At 47.0% G+C, this 27322-nt stretch overlaps 1 protein-coding gene across 2 annotated transcripts in view; it reads left to right on the forward strand.

Annotated features, from left to right (window-relative positions):
* Window positions 1-27322, forward strand: part of MEGF6 (multiple EGF like domains 6) — a 199826-nt gene that overhangs the window by 139957 nt on the left and 32547 nt on the right. For both annotated transcript variants that reach the window (XM_060276165.1, XM_060276164.1), the window contains 12 exons: window positions 2246-2368; window positions 3351-3488; window positions 7379-7501; window positions 8301-8423; window positions 9591-9758; window positions 10591-10722; window positions 13645-13773; window positions 19202-19330; window positions 19475-19609; window positions 20649-20783; window positions 24199-24324; window positions 25894-26025. In XM_060276165.1, coding sequence (XP_060132148.1) covers window positions 2246-2368; window positions 3351-3488; window positions 7379-7501; window positions 8301-8423; window positions 9591-9758; window positions 10591-10722; window positions 13645-13773; window positions 19202-19330; window positions 19475-19609; window positions 20649-20783; window positions 24199-24324; window positions 25894-26025 — 1593 coding nt within the window. The remainder of the gene's footprint in view (window positions 1-2245; window positions 2369-3350; window positions 3489-7378; window positions 7502-8300; window positions 8424-9590; window positions 9759-10590; window positions 10723-13644; window positions 13774-19201; window positions 19331-19474; window positions 19610-20648; window positions 20784-24198; window positions 24325-25893; window positions 26026-27322) is intronic.

Raw genomic sequence — 27322 nt, forward strand, 5'->3', positions numbered from 1 at the left:
CCTTCAGCTGCCCTAGAAGATAAGTGCTTGCAAAAACAAAAATCCCTTTTACTGCTTGCAATTAATACAGACCTTTCTAGTGTTCATGAGGCGGGGGGGGAGGGCAGCAACCAAAAAACCCCCAGCCACCAATTCTGTGCATGTCCAATATGCTCCATGCATGGGAGAGAGACTCCTGGGACAGGGGTAGCCTATGAGGTGCCCTGCTGATTGTAGACTACAACTCCCATCATCCCTGACTGTTGGCCCAATAGTCAGGAATGATTGGAGTTGGTGCTCCAAGAGCTCTGGTCAGGTAAAGGAATAATTTTTAGAAAGTTTTAAGTTTTAAGCTTTGACCTTGAAACTATGAAACTAGAGCTGATGAAGGATAAACCAAAACAGGACCTTGTCCTGGATTTCTAAAAACTGGATTGCTACTGCAGTTTGTCTTATTATTATCAACTTTCTAAAAATTATTCCTTTACCTGGCCAGAGCTCTTGGAATCTTTTCATTTGATTTTCTCAACTCTCCAAGGACTCCAATTTATTTGGAGTTGGTGTTCAGCAACAGATCAGGGAGGAGCGATGTGGTGTTCTTCTGTCTGGTGTTCCTGGATAACAGCTTTGTGCGTCATCCTTGCACAACCTCGTACAACTGCACTACAACTCCCATTGTTGGGGAAATGCTGGGGTTCAATAACCCACACCCTATGGGTTCAGCCTGGACAGCCAATAAAATCCAGGCTCCAGTTGTCAGTTGAACAGGATGTTTATTTAGGTGTTGCAAAGCCGGTGCAACACAACCTCAGCTAGCAAGTAGTTGAGGGATGGCACCCCAAATATGAAAGAAACAAACCACAAGCATTTATACATTTATAAACAAAGAGAAGCAAAGGGGCAGTTATGTCCATATATGGCAGTACTTCTACTATCTTCTACTGGTTTAATCAGGAGGCATGACATCTTCACTTTCCTTCCTTCCTTCGTCCTTAACAGTTACAGCAGTAGCTCGTGTGTTCATGTCGTTCTGTGCTTCTCTTGCAGACACAAGCTTCACATTCCAGCCTTTACTTGCTCAGCCCTTCTCTGACACATTTCAACCTTTAATTTAATTATTTCCATAATTTGTACGTCACCCGTCATCCCTGACCATTCGCCAGGCTGGCTGGGGCTGGTGGGAGCTGGCGTCCAACAACATTTAGAGCTGGGGAGTCCATGTGGGGCCCTTCCTAAGTTGTTGGATGGACTACAGCTCCCATCAACCTTGACTATTAGCCAGGCTGGCTGGGCCCTTCAGGTGCTGGGAGTCCAATGGCTATTGGAGGACACCACATTGCCCACTAGACAACGTAAGAGTGTGATGGGAGATCCCGTGGCGACCAAAACAAGATAGTAAGGCATGCTCTGCATTGTAAGATCTTTGCAGCCAGAGAGAGGGTTGTTGTTATTTAGTCGTCTTAGTCATGTTGGACTCTGCGTGACCACATGAACCAGAGCATGCCTTGGAAACTCTCACTTTCTTCTCAAAGCTTCTCCTTTTTTATGTCCATGGAGTTTTCTTGGCAAAATACTGGAGTGGTTTGCCAGTTCTTTCCCCCAGTGGATCACATTTAGTCCAAACTCTCGGCTATGACCTGTCCGTCTTGGGTGGCCCTGCATGGCATAGCTCATAGCTTCTTGGAGTTATTCAAGCCCCTTCGTCACGACAAGGCAGTGATCCGTGAAGGGGGGGGGGGAGAGAGGATAGCAATAGGCAAACTTTCCACCAGCACTGGGAACAACAGGATTTGAGATCTGGATAGAGAACAGCAGTTAGAACAAATGAAGTAACTCAGGTCCATTAATTTCAATGGGACGACTCTGAATATTCAGAAGCATTGCTTCACCTGACGGCGAAGGCATAGCCTATCCAACATGTCGAGTAGCCACGGATCGCCTTTATCCTCCATGAATTTATCTCATCCTCTTTTAAAGCCATCCAAGTTGGTGTCCATAGCCACTTCCATAGTTCAAGTATACACTGTGTGAAGAAGCACTTTCTTTTGACTGCCCTGAGTTGCTCAACATTCAAGCTCTCTGGCTCGATGGCAGTCTTCACCATCAGCTGTTCTGCTCACTTTCTCTGCAATTCTACCCCAATTTCATGGGACCACAGGACTGTAGAGATGGAAGGGCCCCAACCCCCTGCAAGCTGGCAATTATGTCTGGGGATCTAAATAGCTCATCTGCATAAAATAGCTTGCTTCTGCTTTCTTTTGTCCAGATATCGATGAATGCGTAGCAGGGATAGCCATGTGTGTGCACGGTTGTCTGAACACCCGCGGCTCCTTTAAATGCACTTGCAATCCAGGCTATGAGCTGGGGGCTGACGGCAAGCAGTGTTACCGTAAGTATCCACCTCCATAGAATCACAGAAACATTGGAAGTTGGAAGGGACCCCAAGGGTCATCGAGTGCAACCCCATGTTCTTCCCTCTGATGAAAATGCAAGAGCGGAAGATGCTTAGATAAGGCTTTCCTTGGGAGAGTTATGGAGTCTTTTGGTGGGGCCACATAGTCAGCCCACATCAAATTATCACTTCACACAAGCTTGTTCCAGACCCAGTGCTATTTTTCCTAGAAAAAGAGGTGCCGGAACTCAGCACGAACTCCTCCCTTGTCCTCTTATAATGGCAACGATGCTCACCTGAGAGGTGCTGGAACTGAATTCCAGCGAGTTCCGGTTGAAAGAAAAGCCCTGTCCACATCCCTTTTGGGATTCTGTTAATCCCTGAAATAATATATACAGTACCGTGATTAATCAAACAAGAGATTTAAGTTCTCTTGCAACATGTTTTGACTTCCGCCTCTGGATTTTAGTCCAGGTAAATAACCCTTGTTTAAACCTGTATTTAGATATCCAGTTGTTTTACGTGTGTTTTTATTGTGTTGTGGAATTGCTTCAAGAATCAAAATGCTTGGATATGTATTAGATGTGTATTCTCATCCTTTTTACTATAATTTCTTAATCTTGATTCTTTTTATTTATCTAATCAGCATGACGACTATAAGTCTTATTCTAATTGTTTGTATTTGTAGCATAAGTCAATTAAAAAAATCAAAATGCTTCACAGGAAGTGATTCGTAAAATAAATAAAAATGAAATATCAAGGGCCAGTGTAGGCATGCGAATATCAGAATTCACATTTCAGATATTCTTCTTTTTTTCTTCTTCTTAAAATTTGAATGTGTGCAAACTCTTTTACTGAAATTTTGATTTCATGCAAATTTATGCTTCCGCTTGGCCATGGGTCAATAGATGACTCTGTAGGAAACCAGTCAATAGTGTTTCTCTTCTTCCTCCTCCTCTTCTTCTTCTCGCTTTTCCAGGTATAGAAATGGAAATTGTGAACAGCTGTGAGACCAGCAATGGGGGCTGTTCCCACCTTTGCCACCACACCAGCACCGGCCCCGTCTGCAGCTGCAACTCAGGGTACCAGCTGGATGAAGACCAGAAGACTTGCACTGGTAATCCAATAACTGAGCTGTAATTTTTTAAGTGAAGAAGAAAACTATGACGAGCATATGAGAGGCAAGGAACCTGGTGCCTTCCAGTCTCTGCTGACCTACAGCTTCCATCATCCCTGACCAGTGGCCACGCTGGCTGGAGCTGATGGGAGTTGGCATCCAACACTGTCTGCAGGGCCACAGGTTTCCCCATCTCTGACCTAAGAGGCATCCCTCACTCTTAGGTGGGAATGCCTCTTTGAAGTAGAGACATCCCTCCATCTCTCCTATGCAGTAACTTACTTACTGCATATGTTATGTTACAGTCATATGTTACTTAAAGCATGGATGAGGAACCTATGACCCTCCAGGTGTTGCCTACAATACTCATCATTCTTGACCACCGGCTATGCTGTCTGGGGCTGTCTGGAGGTTTGCCTTGAGAAGCATCTAAGGGGCCACAGGTTCCCCATCCCTGGTCTGTAGGAATGGCTCCTCGTTGCTGTTTACAGAGATGACTGCTAAGCTATTTCCAGGTTTCCAAATTGTTCGCTCATCAAGATCACTGGGCAGAGTGTTCTGCTGCCTTCCCCAGAAGACTGCTGAACCCCAACCCTTGAGTTGCAGAGGATGTTGGGGATCATTCTAGAAGTTGTATGGTGGTACCTGTCCATGCCTTTTTTCTGGGGGGGGGGAAACAGTGGGGGAACTCACCACGAAGTTGTTTGTTTATTGCGGTCTCAGTCGCAGTGACACCCGCACTGGGCAGTGACTAAATGTAAGATGTGATTAAGCAGACAATGTTCTGGATTAGAAATGGCCACAACTTTATTGATTACAGATATAGGTGGATTTTTGGCTCAGGCATTGGGTGTAGATCCGTTCCAGCCTCCCCTCCCCCACCTGACAACAACAACAACAACAACAACAACAACAACAACAACAATATTTCCCCCAAGTTCTTGCTAAAAAAACCCCCCAAAAACCCTCTGGTCCCTGTACTCCTGTTTGAGAAAGGGCTCTTTGGCCATTGGTTGGTCTAGGTCAGGCATCCCCAGACTGTGGCCAGGGCCGGCCCTATGGCCAGGCTGGGTGGCGCAGGGCACCACGGCACCGGCCCACCAGGTGGGCGCCGCGACTGCACCCGCCCGCTGGCCGGCCGGCCCGCCACGCAGCTGCGCCCACGGCAGCCGCGCTGTGCCTGCCCGCCCACTACGCAGCAGCGCCTGTAGCAGCCGCGCTGCGCCCACCCGCCCACTGTGCTGGGAAACGGGGCAGGGGGGGCGCGCCGGAGGGATCTGTTGCACCACGGCGCCAGGGGCGCTTAAGACGGCCCTGACTGCGGCCCTCCAGATATTTTGGCCTACAACTCCCATGATCCCCAGCTAACAGGACCAGTGGTCGGGGAAGATGGGAATTGTCGTCCAAAACATCCGGAGGGCCGAAGTTTGGGGATGCCTGGTCTAGGTATCCAGAGCACACAAACCAACCAGGGTATGGAGGCAACCATATGGGTTATTTTGGTCTGGCTGCTAAGGGCAGCCAAATAAACTGTGGACACTGCATGATATCCTCCATTTTAGGGGTATGACCTTGAGTAAGCAAGACACACGTGAAGAAAGCATGGGTCACTTGCCCAATGGAACCCAGCGTGGATCTTTGGGCCATCAGGGATGTCTCTGATTGAACTACCCCCCCCCCCCCCACCTGACAGGACCCTGGGGAACACCTCCCTGGTATAACTGGAAGCTTGCAAGGATAGGGAACATTTTTCAGCCCGGGGTCCACATTTCCTTCTTTGTAACCTTCTGAGGGCCACATGCCAGGGACAGGTATGGCCAGAGGCAAATGTAGGTGGGGCAATGCATCTAAATGTTACCTTCATGCAGCCAGTTTCTACACATGCTTGTACACCCTTCTCCATCCATCCAGACAAGCGAGAAGCATATCTATTGCACTTTATTACAATGAACCAGGCCACTGGTCCATCACTATCTGGCATCACTTCTCCAAGATATTAGGCAGGGATCTTTCCAAACCAAACTGCCTGAGATTCTTTTAACAGGAGGTGCCAGCAGTTGAACTTCTGCTCCCTCCCTCAGCTGCAGATACTCCCAGTGGACATCTGAAGCTCTCTTAGACTGAGTCAGGCCATCTAGCTAGGCATTGTCAACACAGATTCCATGTTTTCCGAGAGGAGACTTTTCTAGCCCTGCTTGGAAATGTCAGGGGTCGAACCTGAGACCGTCTGCATGCTCGGCAGGTGCTAATACCACAGGCCCTGGGAGAGTTGGTTTCTTTTGATTTCCCATCAATCAACAACACTAGAAGAATGACTGACAATAGCAAGGTCTCCGTCTCCAAGTAAGCTGCCAAAAACTCAACGCTCTGTCAAGCTGTAGGTTGCCTGCTGGACAAAGGAGTATGCGTAGGTGTGTGTGTGTGGGTGTGAATGCCACGATCTCAAATGTCTGTATTTCATTTTATATCACGCCGTGCTGAGTCCCAGTCTGGCAATTAACCTAATCAGAAACTCTCCGCAGATCTTACCAGCCAGGCATTTCCTGGATAGGGAACTGGCTCCGCGTGTGTTTAAATGTTTATGCACCGGATGCATCTGAGCTGCGCGTGTGGAGCATAGTTCTGTCTGGGTCAGTGCCCGGAGCATCCAGGGGGATCTTCAGAGGATCATTAAGTGCAATTTTGCCTGCATCCTTTCTGCATTGAGGTTATAGTTGCTGTCTCTCTCCCCACCCCACCCCCAACAGGGATTTTCTCAGCTTTCCCATGTCCAGGGGCAATTACTGTGGATGATTCTATTAAAAAAATTTTAGCTCTGAGTGTGTGTGACGGGCAAGGAAGGTTTAGTAGGGCCTGGAATACTGTTTGCACTTTCATTTCAAGCCAGTGTAATTGGTAGACAGTATCTATGGGCAACCTCAGACTTGTATAATAATAATTTATTATTTATAATAATGGGTTTCCTCAGCCACTCTGGGCAGCTCACAACAGAATGTTAAAAACACGATAAAACATCAAACATTCAAAACTTCCCTAAGCAGGGCTGCCTTCAGATGTCTTCTAAAAGTCAGATAGTTGTTTATTTCCTTGACATCTGAAGGGAGGGCATTCCACAGGGCGGGCGCCACTACCGAGAAGGCTCTCTGCCTGGTTCCCTGGTTCACTTCTCACAGGGAGGGAACCGGCAGAAGGCCCTCAGAGCTGGACCTCAGCGTCCGGGCTGAACGATGGGGGTGGAGACGCTCCTTCAGGTATACTGGGCCAATCTGGTTTGAGGTCTGATTCAGCATGTTGGATTGGGCCTGGGATAACCCAGCCCTGGCACAATCCAGACCCTGAACTGAATGGGGGCGGGCCATGCACAGCCCTAAACTTAATTAGGGTTTTAAACCCCAATTAAACATGCAATCAGGGCAGTGGTAGCCGGGAGAGGAGGTCCAAGTAGAGATTTTCACTCGCATCTTTCTCCCCAACCCCCTTTCTCCTTTCCCCTACCCAATTTTGGGAAGTGCTGCTGCTCTGCGAGAGAAAATCTGCCTTGCATGCAAAAGGTCTCCGGTTCAATCCCCAGCCTCTCCAGATGGGGCTGGGATTGCCCCCCCCCTCCTAAAACCCTGGAGAGCTACTGCCAGTCAGTGTAGACACTACTGAGCCAGATGCCCCCTTCCCGCACAATATATGCATTTTTGTACACGTCGCTCAGAGAACTGCAGGACAGCTGGCCTTTCCGTTTGAGAGGTAGGAATTGGGGAGATTCCTGTTGAAATGCCAGCAGAGCCCAATGCCTTCCCCACTTCTGTCTCAGGGGGAGGACCGGGTAAACTTGCTCCTCCTTCCCAGGGCCCTTCCCAGGGTTGATGCGGGCTGACAGCTGTTTCTCTTTCGACCAGATACAGACGAGTGCGGCGCTCGTTCTCATTGCTGCCACCAGGACTGCTACAACTACCCAGGGGGTTACGAGTGTGTTTGCTTCGCTGGATACAGGCTGAACGCTGACGGCTGCAGCTGTGATGGTAGGGAGGTGCTCTGCGCTCAGTGGGACTAAAAAAAAGAAAGCTTGCCATTGCTCCCTTCCATTCGTTTTCAGCTCCTGCACAAATGTCCACGTGCTTTTGCGTGTGTGTGCATCTAGGGATGGAAGGATCTGTCAGTTTCCCAGTCTTAAGTCTGGTTCATCTTATTGACCCGCAGTTCAGAGAAAGGGAAACAGAAATGATCAAGGGGGTGGAGCGAAAGGTGGCAGCGCTTGGGACTTTGCAGCTTAGAGGAAAGGGAGAGTGAGCAAGGCGACATGTTGCAAGTCTTATAGAATGGACGCGTGGAGAAAGTGGACAGAGACAAAGTTTCCCTCCCCCTCACTCTCATAGCACTACAACTCGTGGGCATCCAACGAAGCTGAGCGTTGAAAGTTTCAGGATGGATAAAAGAAAATATTCCATACGGTGCGCAGTTAAAACTATGGAACTTGCTCCCGCGGGAGGCAGTGATGGCCACCAAAATGAATGGCTTTAAATGAGGGTTCGACAAATGCATGGGGGTTATTGTTAGCTACTAGCCATGAAGGCTGTGCTCTGCCTTCATAGTCTGAGGCAGTTATGCTTCTGAATCCCAGTTGCTGGAAACCACAGGAGGAGAGGGGGCTCATGTGCCCAGGTCCAGCTTTTGGGCTTCCCATTGGGTTGGTCATTGTGAGAACAGGATGCTGGACTAGATGGGCCATTGGCCTAGGCCAGCCATGTTGTTAGATTCTTACATTCTGAAGATGTGTAGCTCAAAATTAAAACTTAAAAAATACCTCCTTTAATTTTTAAGATGTAGATGAGTGCTCTTCAAATAACGGCGGATGTGAGCACCTCTGCCAGAACCTGGTGGGGTCTTTCCATTGCAGCTGTCAGATTGGCTACAAGCTTGATGAAGACCGAAGGAGCTGTCTCTGTAAGTGACTTCTTCATCTTTCCGCCCATTTCATTCTTATTATTATCAACACTGGAGGCATTTTATTTCTTTAGATCGAGAGTCCATCCAATCCAAAAGGCTTGGTGCACATGGTGCAGGAAATATCAGCAATCAGAGGCGTAGCAAGCCCAGGTGGTACCCAGTGCGGAATTTGTTTTGTCACCCCCCCCCCATGCGGCTGTGGCTCTGGTGAAAAGTGAAAAACAAGAATTGGGGGGGGGGGAACTAGAGCTTATAGAACAAAACTGATTTCAGATATGAAATCAGCATTGAAAAGAACATATAAGAACAGTTGAAAAATCTCATGCAACAGAAAAAAAGTTCCCCAGTGGGGAGGCACTGAGTGTCAGGGTGGCACCCAGAGCGACCCGCTCCCATCGCCGCCCTTGCTACGCCACTGTCAGCAACCCCCAAAACAAAACAAAACCCAAAAGTTCATTGGAGCAAATCAACAAAGAAATTAAAAGCCAACACAACACAGTGGCTCTTCATTATACCTACTTATATTTGTTTCTTTATTACATTTTATTTTCTTCCTACCTTCCTCTAAGAAACTCAAGGTGGTGTACCCCCAGCTCTGCCCCCTTCTCATTTAGTTCCCAATTTTATCCTCCTCCTCGGAGATGATAGGAGCTGAACCGAGAACATTCTGCATCTAAATGGGAACCCTTTTCAACCTAAGGGCAACATTCCCTTTTAGGCAAGTTTCTGGGGGCCCTGTTCCCAAAGTGAGCCAGGGCCAGAGGCAAAAGTGGGTGGAGCACTGAATGCCAATTTTACCTTCAGACGGCAGGATAGTTCCTATGCATACTTGCACTCCCCCAAACTCTGTCTTCCATCCAGGCACTATCCGAAGGGCCAAATAAAAAGGTCCTCCGCCTGGATCTAAAGCACATGCTCTATGATTAGCGACCCTTCTCAAGCTATACCTAAAAATGTAATGAGTGAATAAGGGTCCACATGCAGAGTGTGTGTGACATTTTGGAAAAGGGCATTTAGTTTCTTTACAACATAAAACAATATAGACCATTATACACTGCTCAGCCCCCATATTGAGTTTATTTCTTTTGGTGAATGATCAGACCATTTTTCTGGGTCCTTGGCATTCCTTAAATGTCCTTGGCATGGTTTGCTTTTTCTCCGCAGTGCTCGATGAACCCGTGGAGGCCCTGGATGGCCGGCGTCCCATCTTCCGCCCGCTCCCCCACGTGGCGGTCTTGCGAGATGAGCTCACCCAGCTATTTGATGAAGACTACCTTGAGGAGGAGGAGGAGGCGGAAGCAAGAGGGGAGCACACACTGTCTGAGAAATTCAGTAAGCACACGTGGGACTCACAGCAAAACATTGCACAGTGTCCTCTTTCCTAAAATGAGTGCTCCTGTTCAGGGTTGCGGCCAGTCAGCTAGGCATGCCCTTTCCCCAGGTATTCCATTCCATTATTCATTTCCCTGGTTTCCTCTTCCTCCATCAAAACACACACCAGCAACAATCACTATTCCACTGAACATACGTACTTTTTGCTTCTGTTGTGCGACAAATGTGTATGTCCTACAAGTTTACCCACTCAGATTTCATTTTTTATCCCCCCCCCCCAGATTTCATTCTATAGGGTCTACAGCTTGCAAACTCCCAAGTTCGTTACTGAACACTTCTCTTTCTTGTGATTATCCTGCAGGAGAACCATAAAAAAAACATTCAAAGTTAGACATTCAAATATATTTTATTTATTCTGAGCATATTGCACTCCAGTAGTGGGAGACGTGAATTCAGTCTTTGTGATTTCCAGCACCTAATGACCTGATTTGCTAAACTGCTGTTTGGCTATCCACACCAGCTTCTGTGCATTGCTGAATCTTACGATGCAGCTGTTTAAATGAATCAAACAATCCATTTACATCCTTATTCTGGACAAGAGCATTGATCCATCTAGCTGGGTGTTGTTTACACGGACTGGCAGTGGTTCTTCAGGGTTGCAGATGGGACTTTCCCCCAGTCCTACCTGGAGGCCCCAGGGATTGAACCTGGGACCTTTGACATGCTAAGCACTGAGCTAGGAGCCTCCCCCAGTTAGCCCTCGTAAAAGTATTACGCTACTGTTGCCTCTTGGTTCAAGGTTGAGCTCTATAACAGTTTACCTTCCTTGCAGTCTGCTTGGACGACACCTTCGGCCATGACTGCAGCCTGACGTGTGACGATTGCCAAAACGGAGGGGTGTGCAATGAGGACCAGACAGGCTGCAACTGTCCTGCTGGCTGGAGCGGGATCCTCTGCAACCAAAGTGAGTCGCGCCAGGAAGGCGATGCCCAGCAAACGATGGGGCCGCCTTTTATGACCTGTCAAAGTGTTTCCTTCCTAGAGGCCATTAAATGTGAAGAGCGTTGGGGCAGTGGTGAGCCAGCTGGCTTGGAATAGCACCAAAGGCCTGGATTTTATCATGTTTACCTTGGACTAGAGTTACCCGGCAAAAGCGCTCAGTAAAGTTGTGCGGAGGCCATTGCCGCTATCTGCCCCTTGAGATCCCAGTCTGCAGTCCAGGCATTTTTTGTGCTTTGGATCAGACAGCAGCTATAAACCTATCGGCGGCGAATTAGAAGCACTGCCGGCTTTTGAAAGGCTAATGAACTCTTTATGACACCAATGGGAACCTTTAGGGATTCTGTCTCCCAGCACAGTGCCTGGCCACTCTGGAAAAACAGAGACCACCACTCCCCACTGTCGCCACCTCCCTCAAGGAGCCAATTGAGCCTGTAGGCAGAATTGAGTCATGCCTGCACCTTCCCTGCCCAGTCACCTGCCACCAAATGAACTGATGCCTATCTTAGAAGAAGTAATCAATAACCACACGAGACGTAACCGGCTGCACTCTTGCAAAATAAAGTATACTTATTCACTGTATCATATAATATATTTCAACAGAACTGAGTCCTAAAATCCAATGGAAAAAGCAGAAGATCCAGTGGATCAGTTCATACTCTAATCAGTTAATGGATCAGGTCTAGACATTTGTTCCTGTTAACCTTGTTTCCCCGTCCTGGGCTTCATAAGGGGTACAGTTACTGGGTGATGCAAATAAATGCAATGTTGTGATGTCACACATTTTTACAGAAAGAATAATATAAATACCATAAACAACCGCACATACCAAAAGTGAGGTAACAAGATAGCAGATTTGTGTCATTGTAGTAGCTGCGATAAACATCAACTGTTACAATGTGGGATTATATGGACAAACACAATATTGATTTCAATTACAGGTGTTGGCCATCTACAGATACAAGCTTTCTTTCTTAAAGTGACCCTTGTAGCCCAGCAGAAAGTAAAAACAAATTAAACAATGCTTAGGAGTTATGCATGTAAAATTGATACAAACTCATACACAACTGTAATCAATTTTCAGATCCAAAGTAGTAGCAATCCATAGATACATAATTTATTTTTTAAAGAGACCCATACACCCCACAGATGAAAGCAAACTTAGTCCATACTTAGGTGTTCTACATATCAATACTAGTTCCTACTCATAAAAAGCAGCTATAATCAATTTCAGTATTCAGACCTGAGGGGTGTAAAATATTAAGTAAGAAAATAAGCCTAGTTTCTTTCTGCATGAGGATGTTTTTAGTTTGTTCTACAGGAACCAAATACATCCAAATTACAAAAAAGTCAGGTCCTCATCCGAATGAGATGCTTCAATAAAATGTGGTACAGTACATATTTCAGTCCTGTAGAATGAGCTAAAAACATCCTCATGTTTACACCCCTCAGGTGTAAGACCTGTATAACTGATGAAGCCCAGGACGGCGAAACAAGGTTAATATTCCGGAAATCCTTGTCTTTTGGAATAGGATTCTGTGGAACTGAAACTGCTTGTCATGTGGATTGCTGCGACTTTATGAACTGACGCAGGTGGAACAGACACGTACAAATGTTTAGATCTGATCCATGAACTGATTATAGCAGGCATCCCCAAATTTCGGCCCTCCAGTTGTTTTGGACTACAATTCCCATCTTCCCCGACCACTGGTCCTGTTAGCGAGGGATGATGGGAGTTGTAGGCCAAAACATCAGGAGGGCCGCAGTTTGGGGATGCCTGGATTAGAGGATGAACTGATCCACTGGATCTTCTGCTTTTTCCATTGGATTTTAGGACTCAGTTCTGTTGAAATATATTATATGATACAGTGAATAGTATACTTTATTTTGCAAGAGTGCAGCCGGTTACGTCTTGTGTGGTTATTGAATATATTTCCACGTAACCCAAGGTTTGATGTTGTTTTGCTATCTTAGAAGAAGGTCTTCTTTTTTTTACGTTTGGCTTTTGCGAGAATGCCAAAGGCCCATCCAGTAGTTAACCACATGCCTACAGGAAGCTTGCAAGCAGGACCTGAAAGCAGCAGCACTCTTGCCACTTGCGATTCCCAGCAACTGGGAGGCATACATACCTCCGACAGTGGAGGGAAAGCATAGGGCTTTTATATGCCTCCCCCTGATCTGATTTTAGGACCCAGGCTGGTGCTTTGGAGCAGCTCCATTGCGACCCAGGATGAATCCCTGCATTGCAGGGGGTTGGGCCAGATGGCCCTTGGTGTCCCTCTGCAACACTACAAGTCCATGGTTCTATGCAGTCAGGAAGGGAGGTGACTCTCCTTTGCCCCTCCTTTTAAGAGCCCTAGATCATTCCGGGTGGACTCGATCCCAGTGTGGTGTAGTGGTTAAGAGCGGTAGACTCGTAATCTGGGGAACCGGGTTCGCATCTCCGCTCCTCCACATGCAGCTGCTGGGTGACCTTGGGCTAGTCACACTTCTCTGAAATCTCTCAGCCTCACTCACCTCACAGAGTGATTGTTGTGGGGGAGGAAGGGAAAGGAGATTGTTAGCCACTTTGAGACTCCTTCGGGTAGTGATAAAGCAGGATATCAAATCCAAACTCTTCTTCTTCATCAGAGGGATCCAGGGTTGCCTCAACCGGCTTTGGCTAAATCCTGGGTTGGACCCAAATCAATCTGATTCAGTGTGGGATCCAGCATTTGATTGAAGCATATCCCTGAAATATAGCCATTGTGGCTGGTAGCCAGCAACAGACTTAACATCTTTCACGAATCTTTCTAATTCTCTTTTAAAGTCCTCCGCTGTTTCCACTGGCCTAGCCCATCTGTTTCTAGCATCTCACGGGCCCTCTCTGCCTGTCTCCTTCTCGCAGCTTGCCCAGAAGGTACCTTTGGAAGGAATTGCAGCTCTACCTGCCTCTGCCAAAACGGAGGCACCTGCAACCCAGTGACAGGAGCCTGCCGCTGCCCGCCTGGAGTCAGTGGGGAACTGTGTGAAGATGGTAAGACTCAGACCTCTTTTCTGTTCTCCAGCTAGGAGTTGGAAAGAGGGTTCCACATTTATTATTATTATTACAGTCGTACCTTGGATCCTGAACGCCTTGCGAGTTGAATGTTTTGGCTGCCAAACGCCACAAATCTGGAAGTGAGTGTTCCGGTTTGCAAACGTTATTTGGAACCCAAATGTCCAACGCGGCTTCTGCGGCTTCCAATTGGCTGCAGGAGCTTCCTGCAGCCAATTGGAAGCCGCACCTTCGTTTTTGAACATTTTGGAAGCCAAGCGGACTACCAGAATGGATTCAGTTCGACTTCCAAGGTACCACTGCATTATGATCATTTATTGAATCCCTGTACCTGGAGGTCTCAGGGCAGTTCACAAAATAAAATCAAGATATAGAACCACAAAATACACAATAAAAATAAAAACAAAAACCCAATAACCCTCCCAAGCGCTGGGATACCCCTTTAAACAGTCAGCCCCCCCTCCCCGAATTATGGCAGCTGTAATTGGATAAAGGTGCTGAGAGTTTTATAAAGACCTGATTTCAGTAATCTATCTGCTGGTATGATTTGCGAAGGCTTCTGAGAGTTGTTACAGGTCCTCACAGAGCTACAATTCCCAGAGTTTCCTGTGAAAAGGGATTGTTGGTTAAATCGCTCTGGGAACCGTAGCTCTGGGAGGGAAATAGGGGGTCTCTTAACAACTCTCAGCACCCTTAACAAACTACATCCCCATGAATTTTTTGTGGGAAGCCTTGACTGTTTAAAGAGTTATCAAAGTTCTTTCAATGCATGATGTGAATCTGGCCTCAGCCTCCTCTAGCAGAAAAGGATTGGGACCGTACGAAGCGGGATGGATATATCTGCCACCCCCACCCCACCCCGGTCTTAAGTGGAGCTCTCCACATTTTTGCATGAGTTTCTGATATACATTTTTAAAGTCCTCATGAACATTTTAATGCAATTCAATGCAATGCACCCCCTCTGGTTCCACTTAAGTGTCGCCTCCCGTAAAACATCTGAGAATGATTTCATGCCAGTAATGAAAATATTACACAATTTCATTTAAAAGAACAATTAAAACAAACATTTAAAAGCAGTTTTCACAAGCAGAGAACAATTTCAAATCTAGTCCGGGTACAGACTAGAATAAAGGCCTTTGCTTCAAAAGGCTTGTTGAAAAGGAAGGACTTCAGCAGGCCTCCAGCTACATTTTTGTCATTCCCTAATGTAATGCATATTTATTTTCATTCACGTATGCAGCTTCAAGCACACTTTGCCTAATAGGCACATTTTACATCCATGTTTCGTTTGGGGAACTGAATTGCAAAATTCAGAAAAGTCTGAATTTTTGAAGGCTAGTTCAGGTACGCTTTGCATATCGTTTCAAAAAATGTGAACTAGGAGTTAGCATATAGAGTATTCAGGCTGAGACTTGGTATAAAATCAGAATGCTAATGTGTTATGTACTGAGCTGAATCCTAGAACAATAGGATTCAGAATCAGCAGTCTGATTGGTCCGCAGGAGCTACCCAATCCAACTCCAGGTGGAAGTGAATCCGCAACCTGATTGGCCTGCAGAAGCAGCCAATCAGGCGGCTGGTAGAAGTGAATCTGCAACCTGATTGGCCCGTAGGAGCAGCCAATCAGGCTGCAGGCAGAAGTCAATCCACAACCTGATTGGCCCACAGGTGTAGCCCTGAAGTAGCCAATCACGCAAGGCCCATTGTGTAAATAATGTATATAAGCAGATGGTTTTGGGAAAAGAGCCATTCTTCTCTTCTTCTCCTGGATGACTATGAGCTGAATAAAGAGCATGAAATTCACTCTCGACTCAGAGGATATTTCACTGGCGACGAAGGTGGGATGGGGCAACTGGAATACCTGGTAGTCCGTGATCTCCGTTGAGTTGCCTTGGTGCATGGTGCCGTGTGACCTGGGGCTCCTGGGTCGGTCATCTGATACTTGTCGACGGGTGAGCCGAGCCCAACATTTCATAATGTATATTAAAGAAAGTGTATTCTTTGTAAGAAAAAGTTATATAGCCATAGCTAACTACCTAGTTAGAGAAACAAATCAGCCATACTTGCATCTTTGTTCTCAAAAGATAGATCCAAGATTACCTCTTGCCTTGAGGTCCAGAAAAAGTGTGTAAGGAGGAGGAAGAAGTTGTAAACAGGATGCAACCCAAGACTTATCAGTCTAAACATTAAGGATACAGAGAGGTCAGCATAGAGTTAAAGGTACAGAGATAGTCTAGGAATCTGGAGGTCTGCAACTCTATTGGTCTAAACCCCTCTCAGCAAGCTGAGTTGCACCCGCACTTCCAACATTAGGTAGCTTTGCATTAAAATCAAAATCAAAATTCATTCCCATTCCCTGCATGTGGCAGATGCTTTGATGTGCTCATAGTTGCTTTGGGAATTTCTAAAACTGAAAAGCAGTCTATCAATCTTGTAAACGGCAGAATGCTCTGGCCATGTTTTGTTGATTAATAAAAATTCAAAACAGGGTGTGGCAAACTCCCTAAGTGAAGATGGGAGGTGAGGCAACGTGATTGAAACTGGGGAGATATAAACTTGGCCCCTTCCTGTATAAATCAGATAAGAATCCAGGAGTTCTCTATAAGTGGTGGCCTACACTATTGATCGGCAACCAGGACTCTTAATATTGGGACTCTTAAAGCAACTTATTCCCAGTTCTGGGTATCAATTTAAGCTGAGGCACATTGGAAACAAAACTGGATTTTATTTAATTAAACACTTAGTGAGAAATGATGCTTAATGGTTTCATTAGTAAAAGCACAATTCTAATCAGTCGTAAATGCTGTTACAGGTTTGAATGAAAACTTTACTGATGAGTCTATTCCACAAAACTATTTCTGTTGCTTTCTAGAATAGCTACCAGCCTTACAATGCCAGTCTTCTACCTGATGAATTTACCAGGTTTATTGTACTGTAACTAGACAAACTCCTAAGCCCCTTAGCGACTTCCCTAAATTGTCAAAACCAACTTTTCCCACCCTCTCTCCCTCCTGATTTGACGTTTCCCACTGCAGCCATGATTGGTTAAGGGTCATCAGGAGGTGGATCGAACTGTCCACCCTGTTAAGAGGTGAGAATGCACTATAATATTTTGGGGCATCCATTATCAGGACAATATAGCGATTACCATCAAACTACAGTTTCACATTGTAACCCACATTTCCAGGCCCTTTGTCTCTGATTGCCCCTCATTTCCACACTATTTGTCTCTCATCTCCCATGGGTATTGCAAGTGGGTGGGCTTACAGGGAACAGCCACCCCTCATCAACTCCAGTTCTTCGAACGGCTCTGGCAACAGCGGAGGGGGGGGGACAGGAAATGAGCAGGGCTCAGGCAGCATCAGGGAGCACTGCCTACAGCCTGTGATACCAGCAAGGGAGGAGGGACCAGCAGAGGTTTATAGCGGGGAAACATCAGAGGGGCCCGCAAATGCAGGGGGCGGAGATTTGGGGTCCCCAAACTACTCTGCTGGGGGAGGAGCCGAAAAGCGCCATTGCGAGAATCTGATGATACTGAGTAGACATGTTTTCATGAAGCTCTTGCACTGTAAATAATATGCACAATAAAAGCCTTAAAGACAAGATGGTTTGGAGCGTCGTTGCTCGAGGGTAGCCAGCAACACCCCTGACAGGTACATTGTGTTTTCTGCAGCAAACACATAGCATCAACAAGCCCACGTCCTTAAGCAGCTGTGACCATTCATCAGGGAGCCATGGTCCAATCAGTGTTCCTAGATAGGTGTGCATTGATGCTCAAGGATGCACATCTCTCAATCACACTTTCTTGTGGAATGTATGGGAATGACACCTATGCATGATTGTGAGATTAAAATACAAATTCTGCCTTCAGTGGGGAGAATAGAGGTTGGGAGTCATAGTGACTACAATGTTCCTAAAGCCACCAAAGGCATTTTCATGGCTGAGTAGCAATCGTCACCCGGGTCTCTTCGATCCTGGATCCCCCACTCTTGTCACACAACACCACGTACTGTACCTTTCCCCACCCCGGAGGTTATTTAGGGGGGGGGAGACGGATGTTTTGTCCAAAGCTAAGAAACAAAAATGAAATCCATTAACATGACCTCACAGAAATAGTTAGGAACATATGGAAGCAATTTGCTAGGAAAGGCAACTCAAGAAGAGCAGGCGTGAGCCCAAGAGGCACCTGATATTGCATTAATTTCCCTCCCTCCATGCAAGAAAGATGTGCAGCCGTTTTTGGCATTGAGGGTAATAAGATAAGACTAAGCAAGAAGGTATAAACAAAATTCAAAATCGGTCTGCTGTCCTAGAGGGTCCTCTGACATCAACAGCAAATGGAAAGGACTTGGTTTGAGCTGCCTTTAGTGACTGGGACACTTCAGACATGAGAAGAGAAGAGAAGAGAAGAGAAGAGAAGAGAAGAGAAGAGAAGAGAAGAGAATAGAGCCATACCTCGGTTTAAGTATGCCTCGGTTTGAGTATTTTCAGTTTAAGTACAGTACTCTGCGGACCTGTCTGGAACGGATTAATCCACTTTCCATTACTTTCAGTGGAAAAGTTCGCTTCAGGTTAAGTACGCTTCAGGTTAAGTACGGACTTCCGGAACCAATTACACTCATACTTCGGGTTAAGTACGCTTCAGGTTGAGTACTCCGCGGACCCGTCTAGAACAGATTGATCCACTTTCCATTACTTTCAATGGGAAAGTTCACTTCAGGTTAAGTACGCTTCAGGTTAAGTACAGACTTCCGGAACCAATTGGGTTTGTAAACTGAGGTACCACTGTAGAATAGATCTTTATTGTCCTTGTCCCCTTGCGGAAACAACAAAATTTCTTACTTGCTGTATCAACTCAATTAAGACACTCCACATGAATTAAAATACTAAGAAGCACAACACAATACAGAACAATAAACTAATAAAATAAAATGACTTCAACGTCCAGAATTTCCGTTTAAGGCCAAAATTGCTCTAGGAAAGAAACTGTTCTTGAGATGGCCCATTCTCGCCTTCATTATTCTATATCTCCATCCCAATGGCAGGAGCTCGAAGAAACAATGACCAGGATGCGATGAATCTCTTGATATGTCTAGTGCCTTTCTATGGCACTTGATGGTATAGATACATTCTAAGGTAGAGAGAGAACAACCAATGATACTCTAGGATGTTTTGATAATTCTATCAAATTTGATAATTAAGGATTTAGCCCAGCCTTTCTTAGCCTTGGGTCCCCAGATGTTCTTGAACTACATATCCCATCCTCCCTGAGCACTGGCCACACTGGCCAGGAATGATGGGAGTTGTAGTCCAACCACACCTGGGGACTCAAGTTTGAGAAAGAGGGTAGCCTACATCAGCCTATCATTCTGCTTTGACCATCTTCATTTGTTTGTTTTGTTTCCAGGCTGCCCCAAAGGATTTTTCGGGAAGCATTGCAGGAAGAAATGCAACTGTGCCAACAGAGGGCGCTGCCACCGAATCTACGGGGCCTGCCTATGTGACCCAGGCCTTTATGGGCGATATTGTCATTTAGGTAATCAGCTGGGCAACTTGGAGTGGGGAGATTGAGAGGGCTCTTGGGATCCTCCCCCCATAAGTGTATTTTCCCTCCCTCAGTCCATTTACTTTCCCCCCCTTGATTCTCTCCCCCCTACCCCCCACTCCCGTTCCATGTTAGCTTGTCCAAAGTGGGCCTACGGCACAGGCTGCTCGGAGGAATGTCGGTGCATACAAGCAAACAGCCAGGAGTGCGACAAAAAGGACGGCACTTGCACGTGCAAACCCGGCTACTCCGGTGACAGATGCCAGAAAAGTGAGTTGCTCTTGTCCAGTGGGTGTCAGGTACTCAGGTTCTTGTAGGGGACATAGGAAGCTGCCTTCTGCTAAGTCAGAATATTGGTGCACCTAGCTCAGTGTTGTCCACACTGACTGGCAGCCTCTCTCCTGGGTTTCAGACAAGGCATCTGCCCCACCTCAACATGTGGAGATTAAACCTGGGAGCATTTGCAGGCTCCACACCACTCTGCTATGACCCTTCCACTGTAGATGTTACTGTACTCCAACACCCATTATCAATGGCAGCTTAGTCCAATGGTCATGGATGATGGGCATTGTAGTCCATCCACATCTAGGGGCCCAGGGATGAAGGATACTGCCAGGGGACCTCCGTACAGGGAGCCTCCGCTTCTCCTGTTGACCAGCACTTTGCCCAGTGAGAGAAGCAGCAGCGGGTCAGGTGGGGGGAATGAGGAAGTTTGTGGGTTGGAGGAGTCAGGGCTCGGCTATGCTAGAGAGCCATTGCAACGCCCTGGCCAACAGGTGGAGGGGAACAGGCGCCCAAATTAAGGCACACCACCAAATGTAAGGTCGGGGAGGAGGCGTTTTGGGGTGCCCAAACTCTTATGCTGGGCACGTAACAGGAAACGTCCACTCCCGGATTCTGCGAGTGACTGAGAGGTCATGTTTTCTGCTATCTTTGCACTGTAAATACTATGCGCAATAAAACTCCTAAAGACAGAGCGGACTTGGGCGTCTTTACTCAAGAGTAGCCGCAACAACACCATTACAGATACTGTCTATTCTGACCAGCGTTGGATCTGTATTTTTCTTTCAGTGCAGCCCCCCCTAACCTCGGGGGGTCCTCCAACGTTGTACTCCAGCTCCCATCAGCCCCAGCCTGCATGCCCACAGGTGCTGTCCAACAGGAGCTAAGGTTGGGGAGGACTATTTTTGTGGGGCATCTCGTGCATTAAATCCCATGAACTTTTTGCATGCCAAGGATGTTGTTGCCCCCTCTCTCCTCACTGTCCAGCCTTGCATTAAATGCTTGGTGTTGATATCTCCCTTCTCAGAATGTGATCCAGGCTATTACGGCGCCAGGTGCAGAAGCAAGTGCGATTGCCCCTCTGGTTCGCCCTGTGACCATGTCAGCGGAGAGTGTCAGAATCAGTGCGCAGCGGGCTACCACGGGGAGAACTGCAGCCAGGGTAAGATCTGCTTTGGGGTGTACATAGGAAGAGCCTGCTGGATCAGGCCAATGGCCCATCTCATCCAGCACCCAGTTCTCACAGTGGTCTGTGGTGGACCAGCAAGCGGGATTCGAGCATGAGAGAGCTCTCCTCTTGTGTTTCCCAGAAGAGTTGCTGCCTCCAACAGTGGACGCAGAGTGCAGCCATTCTGCTAGAAGCCATTGATAGCCCTCCCTACCAGGAATTTGCCTAAGATGGGCGGGGTATAAATAATAAATTATTATTATAATATTATTATTATCATCTTTTAAGCTGTCCAACTTGGTGCCATCGTTGCCTGTAGGCAGACAAAAACAGTGCCGTGTTAAGCGCCCCTGGCGCCGTGGTGCGCCCGATCCTTCCGCCGCCCTCCCGCCCCGTTTCCCAGCACGGTGGGTGGGTGGGCGCCGCGCACAGCACGGCTGCCACAGGCGCTGCTGCGTGGCGGGCGGGCAGGTGCAGTGCGGCTGCCGTGGGCGCAGCTGCGCGGCGGACCGGCTGGCCAGTGGGTGGCCGCAGCTCGCGGCGCCCTCCTGGTGGGCCGGCGCCGGGGTGCCCTGCGCCACCCAGCCTGCATGTAGGGCCGGCCCTGGACAAAAACTTTGTTACACAGGTGGGGAACCTGAAGCCTAGATGCGGCCCTCCATAACATTCTCATTGGCCTTTGGCACTCTCCCCAGGCCACACCCCTTCTTCTTAGGTCACACCTCTCCACAGCCCTGCCTTGAGTGTGTTTCTGCCTGGCTGGAATGTTTAATGACCATCCAATAATGCCTTTTAGGAGCGGGTGGCGCTGTGGTCTAAACCACTGAGCCTCTTGGGATTGTCAATCAAAAGGTTGCCGGTTCGAATCCTCGTGACGGGGTGAGCTCCTGTTGCCCTGTCCCAGCTCCTACCAACCTAGCAGTTCAAAAGCACACCACTGCAAGTAGATAAATAGGTACCACTGTGGCAGGAAGGTAAACGGCATTTCCGTACGCTCTGGTTTCCGTCATGGTGTCCTGTTGCACCAGAAGCGGTTTAGTCACGCTGGCCAAATGACCCAAAAAGCTGTCTGTGGACAAACGCCGGCTCCCTCGGCCTGAAAGCGAGATGAGCACCGCACCCCAAAGTCGCCTTTGACTGGACTTAACCATCCAGGGGTCCTTTACCTTTTTAAAATGTCTTTTACTTCCCTGGAGGGAGGGTAGTGTGGGCTGTGTGAGTGTGCTTGGAAATCAGCCTGTTGTACACAGACGAAATTTGCATTCATCCCTCTTTCCACTGGCATGAAAAAGCTCCCTACTGCTTTACTAGACTTTTTTCTTCTTCAGGGTGTGTCTCTAGTTATACAACCTGAGAGGCTCATCTACCTTTCCAGAGTTTAAATAAAAAGAGAGCGCTGTAATTCCTGCATTTTAGGGAGTTAGACTGGATGACCCTTGGGGATCCCTCACAACTGTACAAATCTATGATTAATCAAGCTGATTTATTTAAAGTATTTGCATTTTGTGGAATAAACAAATAAATAGTGTGTGTTCTTTTAATTGGGCAACACCGATATCTGAGCTTTCCTTTCCTTTCCTTCTCCTTTTGGATCCTAGCCTATGCCTGATCAAAGGTTGGATTTTTTGTTTTGCAGAGAATATGTCTTAGTTCCCCAGGAAGAATCTCACTTTTCAGTCGCAGAGAAAGCAGGAATCCTTGCTAAGATCTGTCTGGATCACAAGTGCTATGTTGCAGCAATTTGGGCTGATTGGGGTAGGGGGTAGGCAGTGGTATATAATGATGGACCAGGTGGCTTGAAAGCAACACAAGCACATTGGTGGAAATTTCAAGCCCCCGAGGAAGGAGGGACAGGAAATAATGTAATTTTTTAAAATGGCAATATTGTGCTCTGGACTTCGATACAAAATCTGGAAGCTATTAAAAGGGAAGAGGAACATCTGTCACCTATTAGCTTAGAGGAAAGAATGCACAAAAGTGATGCTGTTGTTGCTTTAGATCCTTAAATCAGAGAGAGAGAGAGAGAGGGTGTGTGTGTGTGTGTGTGTGTGTGTGTGTGTGTGTGTGTGTGTGTGTGTGTGTTTTCACCAATTCCTGCCCCCAATGAACTTTTTTGATTGTGTGTTTGCAGCGCTCAGGGCTTGCATCTGTGCAAGACCAGCATAAACAAGCACCTCGCCGTTGCACATCCACCAGGCTGCTTCTGTAGTCTAGATCATTTTATTCATTCATTGGTTATTTAAAATGTTTTGGGCTGCATCCAACCAAGGCCTACTCAAGAGGGGATCCGCTGCATGGGATTCGGCATAAGGCAATAGTTCTGTCTGCACAAACATTTCTGCTTGCCTGACAGAACAGTGTCCCCTCTCGTCTCCCTCCCCCTTGCACTGTTCTGCAATGGATGTCCCTCCAAGGCAGATTTGGGAAGGAGAGAAGGGTAAAGTCCCGTTGTGCTAGCACAACAACTTAATTGAATCTGGCCTGGTTAATTAATATCAATTAACCATTAATTGATATTAATGGGCCTAAGTTAGTCTGTGATTCCTGTGTTGCCGGGGGATTGGATCTGTCCCAAGTCTATAATTCTGTGGTTAATTTCACTGGGTCTGCTCTGAGGAGGAATAGTACTGGATACAACCCAGTTTATTTATTTATGCTCACGTGTGTTATTTGTTTTAGGTTACTTTTTTTTTATTGTGACATGTGCACTATTGACATGTGTCCTAATCCTGTTTTTAGCTTCCTTGGAGGCTTTTAAGCAGAGTTTGGGTGGCCACTATGATCTAGTCGAGATTCCTGCATTGCAGAGGGTTGGGGTCCCTTCCAACCCTACCATTCTATGAGTCTAATAATTTTTTGAATGTTGGTGTTGAGTTTTTATTACAATAAAGTGGTAGATAAATCCAGGGAAATAAATAAACTAAAGAATGTTGTAGTTGGTAATAGCAGGAGCAATCGGGTCTCTCTTCATCCAAAATGCCTGCTGAAGAAGATGTATCTTAAATAGCCACCTAAAATTATTAAGGTATGGGCCGGGTGTGCATCTGCAGAGAAGCAGTTCCATGTATGAGGAGCCACCACTAAAAAGGTCCTTTTGCTGGAAGGGGGGCATTTTGCTTCTTCTTTTTTGCTGCCACTGTCCGCAAACAACCACATTCATGTTTAGTCAGATTGACCATGGTGACCCCATGTCCTTTTGCTTCTGGGTGTCCACAACATAACCGGCAAATGCCACATGGCCACTCTAACCGATCGGATTAAACATTGTTGAGGACAGTGAAGGCAAAGATGAGAATTGGATGGAAAACATATCTGGGCAGGTAATCTTGGCATCAAGTGTTTTCAGAAAAAATCCCATCCCTAGGGACACATGCTTTGCCTTAATCGCTGCATGTCCTTTGCTTTTCAGAATGCCCAGAAGGCAAGTTTGGCGTGAACTGTTTACAGACCTGTTCCTGTGGTGGTTCGCAGTGTAGCCGCGTCACTGGGCAGTGCCACTGTGTGGCTGGCAAGACTGGTGTGGATTGCAGCCACGGTGAGTAAGGGAGGTCCCATGTCTCCACCTCTGAACCCTTGAACGCTCCCTGCGTCACAGGAAGGAAGAGCTGGAACTTCTCGCAGCTTGAAGATGTAGGGAAAGGTCGTGCCCGTTGATTTCACGCAATGCCGTGTGGCATTTTAACTTAACTAATTCAGCTTAATTCTGAAGAAGTGTGCATGCACATGAAAGCTCATACCAAAATAAAAAGTTGGTCTTTAAGGTGCTACTGAAGGGATTTTTTAATTTTAATTCAGCTTAGTTATGGGCAGAGTAGACCCACAGAGGTTAATGCAACTGAGGTTTATGGAGCCAGCGTGGCGTAATGTTTAGTGCAGGGGTAGGCAACCTAAGGCCTGTGGGCCAGATGCGGCCCAGTAGCCTTCTCAATCCGGCCCGCGGATGGTCCGGGAATCAGTGTGTTTTTACATGAGTAGAATGTGTGCTTTTATTTAAAATGCATCTCTGGGTTATTTGTAGGGCATAGGAATTCGTTCATTTTTTTCTTCAAAATATAGTCCAGCCCACCACATGGTCTGAGGGATGGTGGACCGGCCCACGGCTGAAAAAGGTTGCTGACCCCTGGTTTAGTGTGTCAAACTAGGACCTGGTGGGATGTAAACGCGATTAATGAATAAGTTAATCACGCCCATTAACTTCGGTGGGTCTACTTTGAGTAGGACTAAGCTGGACCCAGGGACCCAGGTGGTGCTGGTGTTAAACCACTGAGCCTAGGGCTTGCTGATCAGAAGGTCGGCGGTTCGAATCCCTGTAACGGGGTGAGCTCCCGTTGCTCAGTCCCAGCTCTTGCCAACCTAGCAGTTCGAAAGCACGTCAAAAATGCAAGTAGATAAATAGGAACCGCTACAGCGGGAAGGTAAACGGCGTTTCCATGTGCTGCTCTGGTTTGCCAGAAGCAGCTTTGTCGTGCTGGCCACATGACCTGGAAGCTGTACACCGGCTCCCTTGGCCAATAATGCGAGATGAGCGCGCAACCCCAGAGTCGGTCATGACTGGACCTAATGCTCAGGGGTCCCTTTACCTTTACCTTTTTTAAGCTGGACACAACCCTTTGGTTTCCCCCTGCCCTTGTTATGCTGTTGGGGGATGGACACATTCAGCATTATAGGTAGTATTTAGGGCTAGTCCTATTCAGAGTAAACCCATTGAAGTTAATGGGCACAATTAACTCATTCATTCATTGCATTTGCAACCCACCTTTTTCTCCAAGGAGCTCATAAATGGCCTTGCGCACCCTCACATGCACCATCACTCAACCATGTCCTTACGACAACATCATCACTCCAGCCACTCTATTGTTCCTTCAGTCAAACCCTGACAATGTGTGATTGTGTGGCTCGCTTCCTCCTGCCTGCTGCTTGGTCAGGAAAGACTCACCCAAATGGCTCTGGTGTCCCCATGTGTGCCACAGGTGCTCAGGACTGCCTCGTGGGGAAGCCACTGTGGGTGCAGGTGACCCTAGTGGCTAGTGCTGCCTAGGGGAGAACCTAGAGTCCATTGCCAATCTGGGTCTTCAACATTCATAGTCTCTCTCTCTTGATACAGATTGCCCTGAAGGCCACTGGGGTAGAGGCTGCCAGGAGCTCTGCCCAGAGTGCAAGAATGGTGCCCGGTGTGATCCTGCCACTGGCATTTGCTTGTGCCTTCCTGGATATACAGGCAGCCATTGTCAAGACGGTAAGCGGCTCTTGTCTTTAGCAGGGTTAGAAGCCAAGGCAAGGACACCTGCTCTGCATGCCAAAGGTCCCAAGGTCGACCACTGACATCTCCAGGTAGGGCCAGGAGAGACTCTTGGCCTTGAACCCCGGAGAGATGCCGCTAATAAGTATAGACATAGAATCATAGAACTGTAGAGCTGGAAGGGACTCCCGAGGGTCAACCAGTCCAACCCCCTGCAATGCCGTAATCTCAATTAAAGCATACATGACAAATGGCCATCCAACCTCTGTTTAAATACCTGCAGTGAAGATAGAAGTGGAAGTTCATGGCGGCTCAGGACCGCAATACCTTAAGGACTGCCTCTTCCCATATGAACCTACCCCGACCCTGAGATCATCTTCTGATGCCCTCCTTTGTGTGCCTCCTCCTTGAGAGGTCTGAAGGGTGGCAACACGAGAACGGGGCCTTCTCTGCAGTGGCTCCCCATCTGTGGAATGCTCTCCCCAGGGAAGTTCACCTGGCGCCTTCATTATACACCTTTAGGCGCCAGGCAAAAACGTTCCTTTTTAACCAGGCCTTGGGTGGATCTTATTGACACCCAACACCCTTTTAGAATGTGACTTTTTTGGGGGGGGGTGTTATTGGGTTATTGCTTTTGGTTTGATTTTATATGTGTGTCTGTGGAAACGGTTGTAAGGAGGATTGAGTAAAATGTTTGATTGCACTGCCCAAACATAATGCCTGTCCTAGAAATAACAATAGCAATAGCAATAAATTTTATTTGTATCCCGCCCTCCCCTGCCAAAGCTGGGCTCAGAGCGGCTAATATCATATAAATAATACAATATACATAAAAACAAGCAATCACCGTGGCGAGGACATTACTAGCCCAAAATTGGAAATCACATGAGTTACCAACAATTGAGGAGTGGCGGACGAAAATGTTTGACTGTGCAGAACTAGCAAAGTTGACCCGTGGGATCCGAAACCAAGGAGATGCAAAGTTACAAGGGGACTGGAGTAAATTTATTGATTACATAGAGAAGAACTGTAGAAGTTTAAAGACACTTGCAGGACTGAAATAAATCCTACGAATTTAATTTGTTTATGTTAGTATAAAATAACTGCGAGATAAGAGGGAACAAGAAAGCCGAATGAAGGGAGGGAGGGAAGTCACAGCTCGGCAGAGCGAAATGGAAATGAGAGGGGAATATAAAATGGAATATATTTTTTTTAAAAAACAACAACTTTATTTTTTGTTTATTTGGAAAATTTAAAAAAAAAATATTTTTTTAAAAAAACAAGCAAGCAAATG

The sequence above is a fragment of the Zootoca vivipara genome, chromosome 6 (genome assembly GCF_963506605.1).
Source record: "Zootoca vivipara chromosome 6, rZooViv1.1, whole genome shotgun sequence".
Taxonomy (NCBI): domain Eukaryota; kingdom Metazoa; phylum Chordata; class Lepidosauria; order Squamata; family Lacertidae; genus Zootoca; species Zootoca vivipara.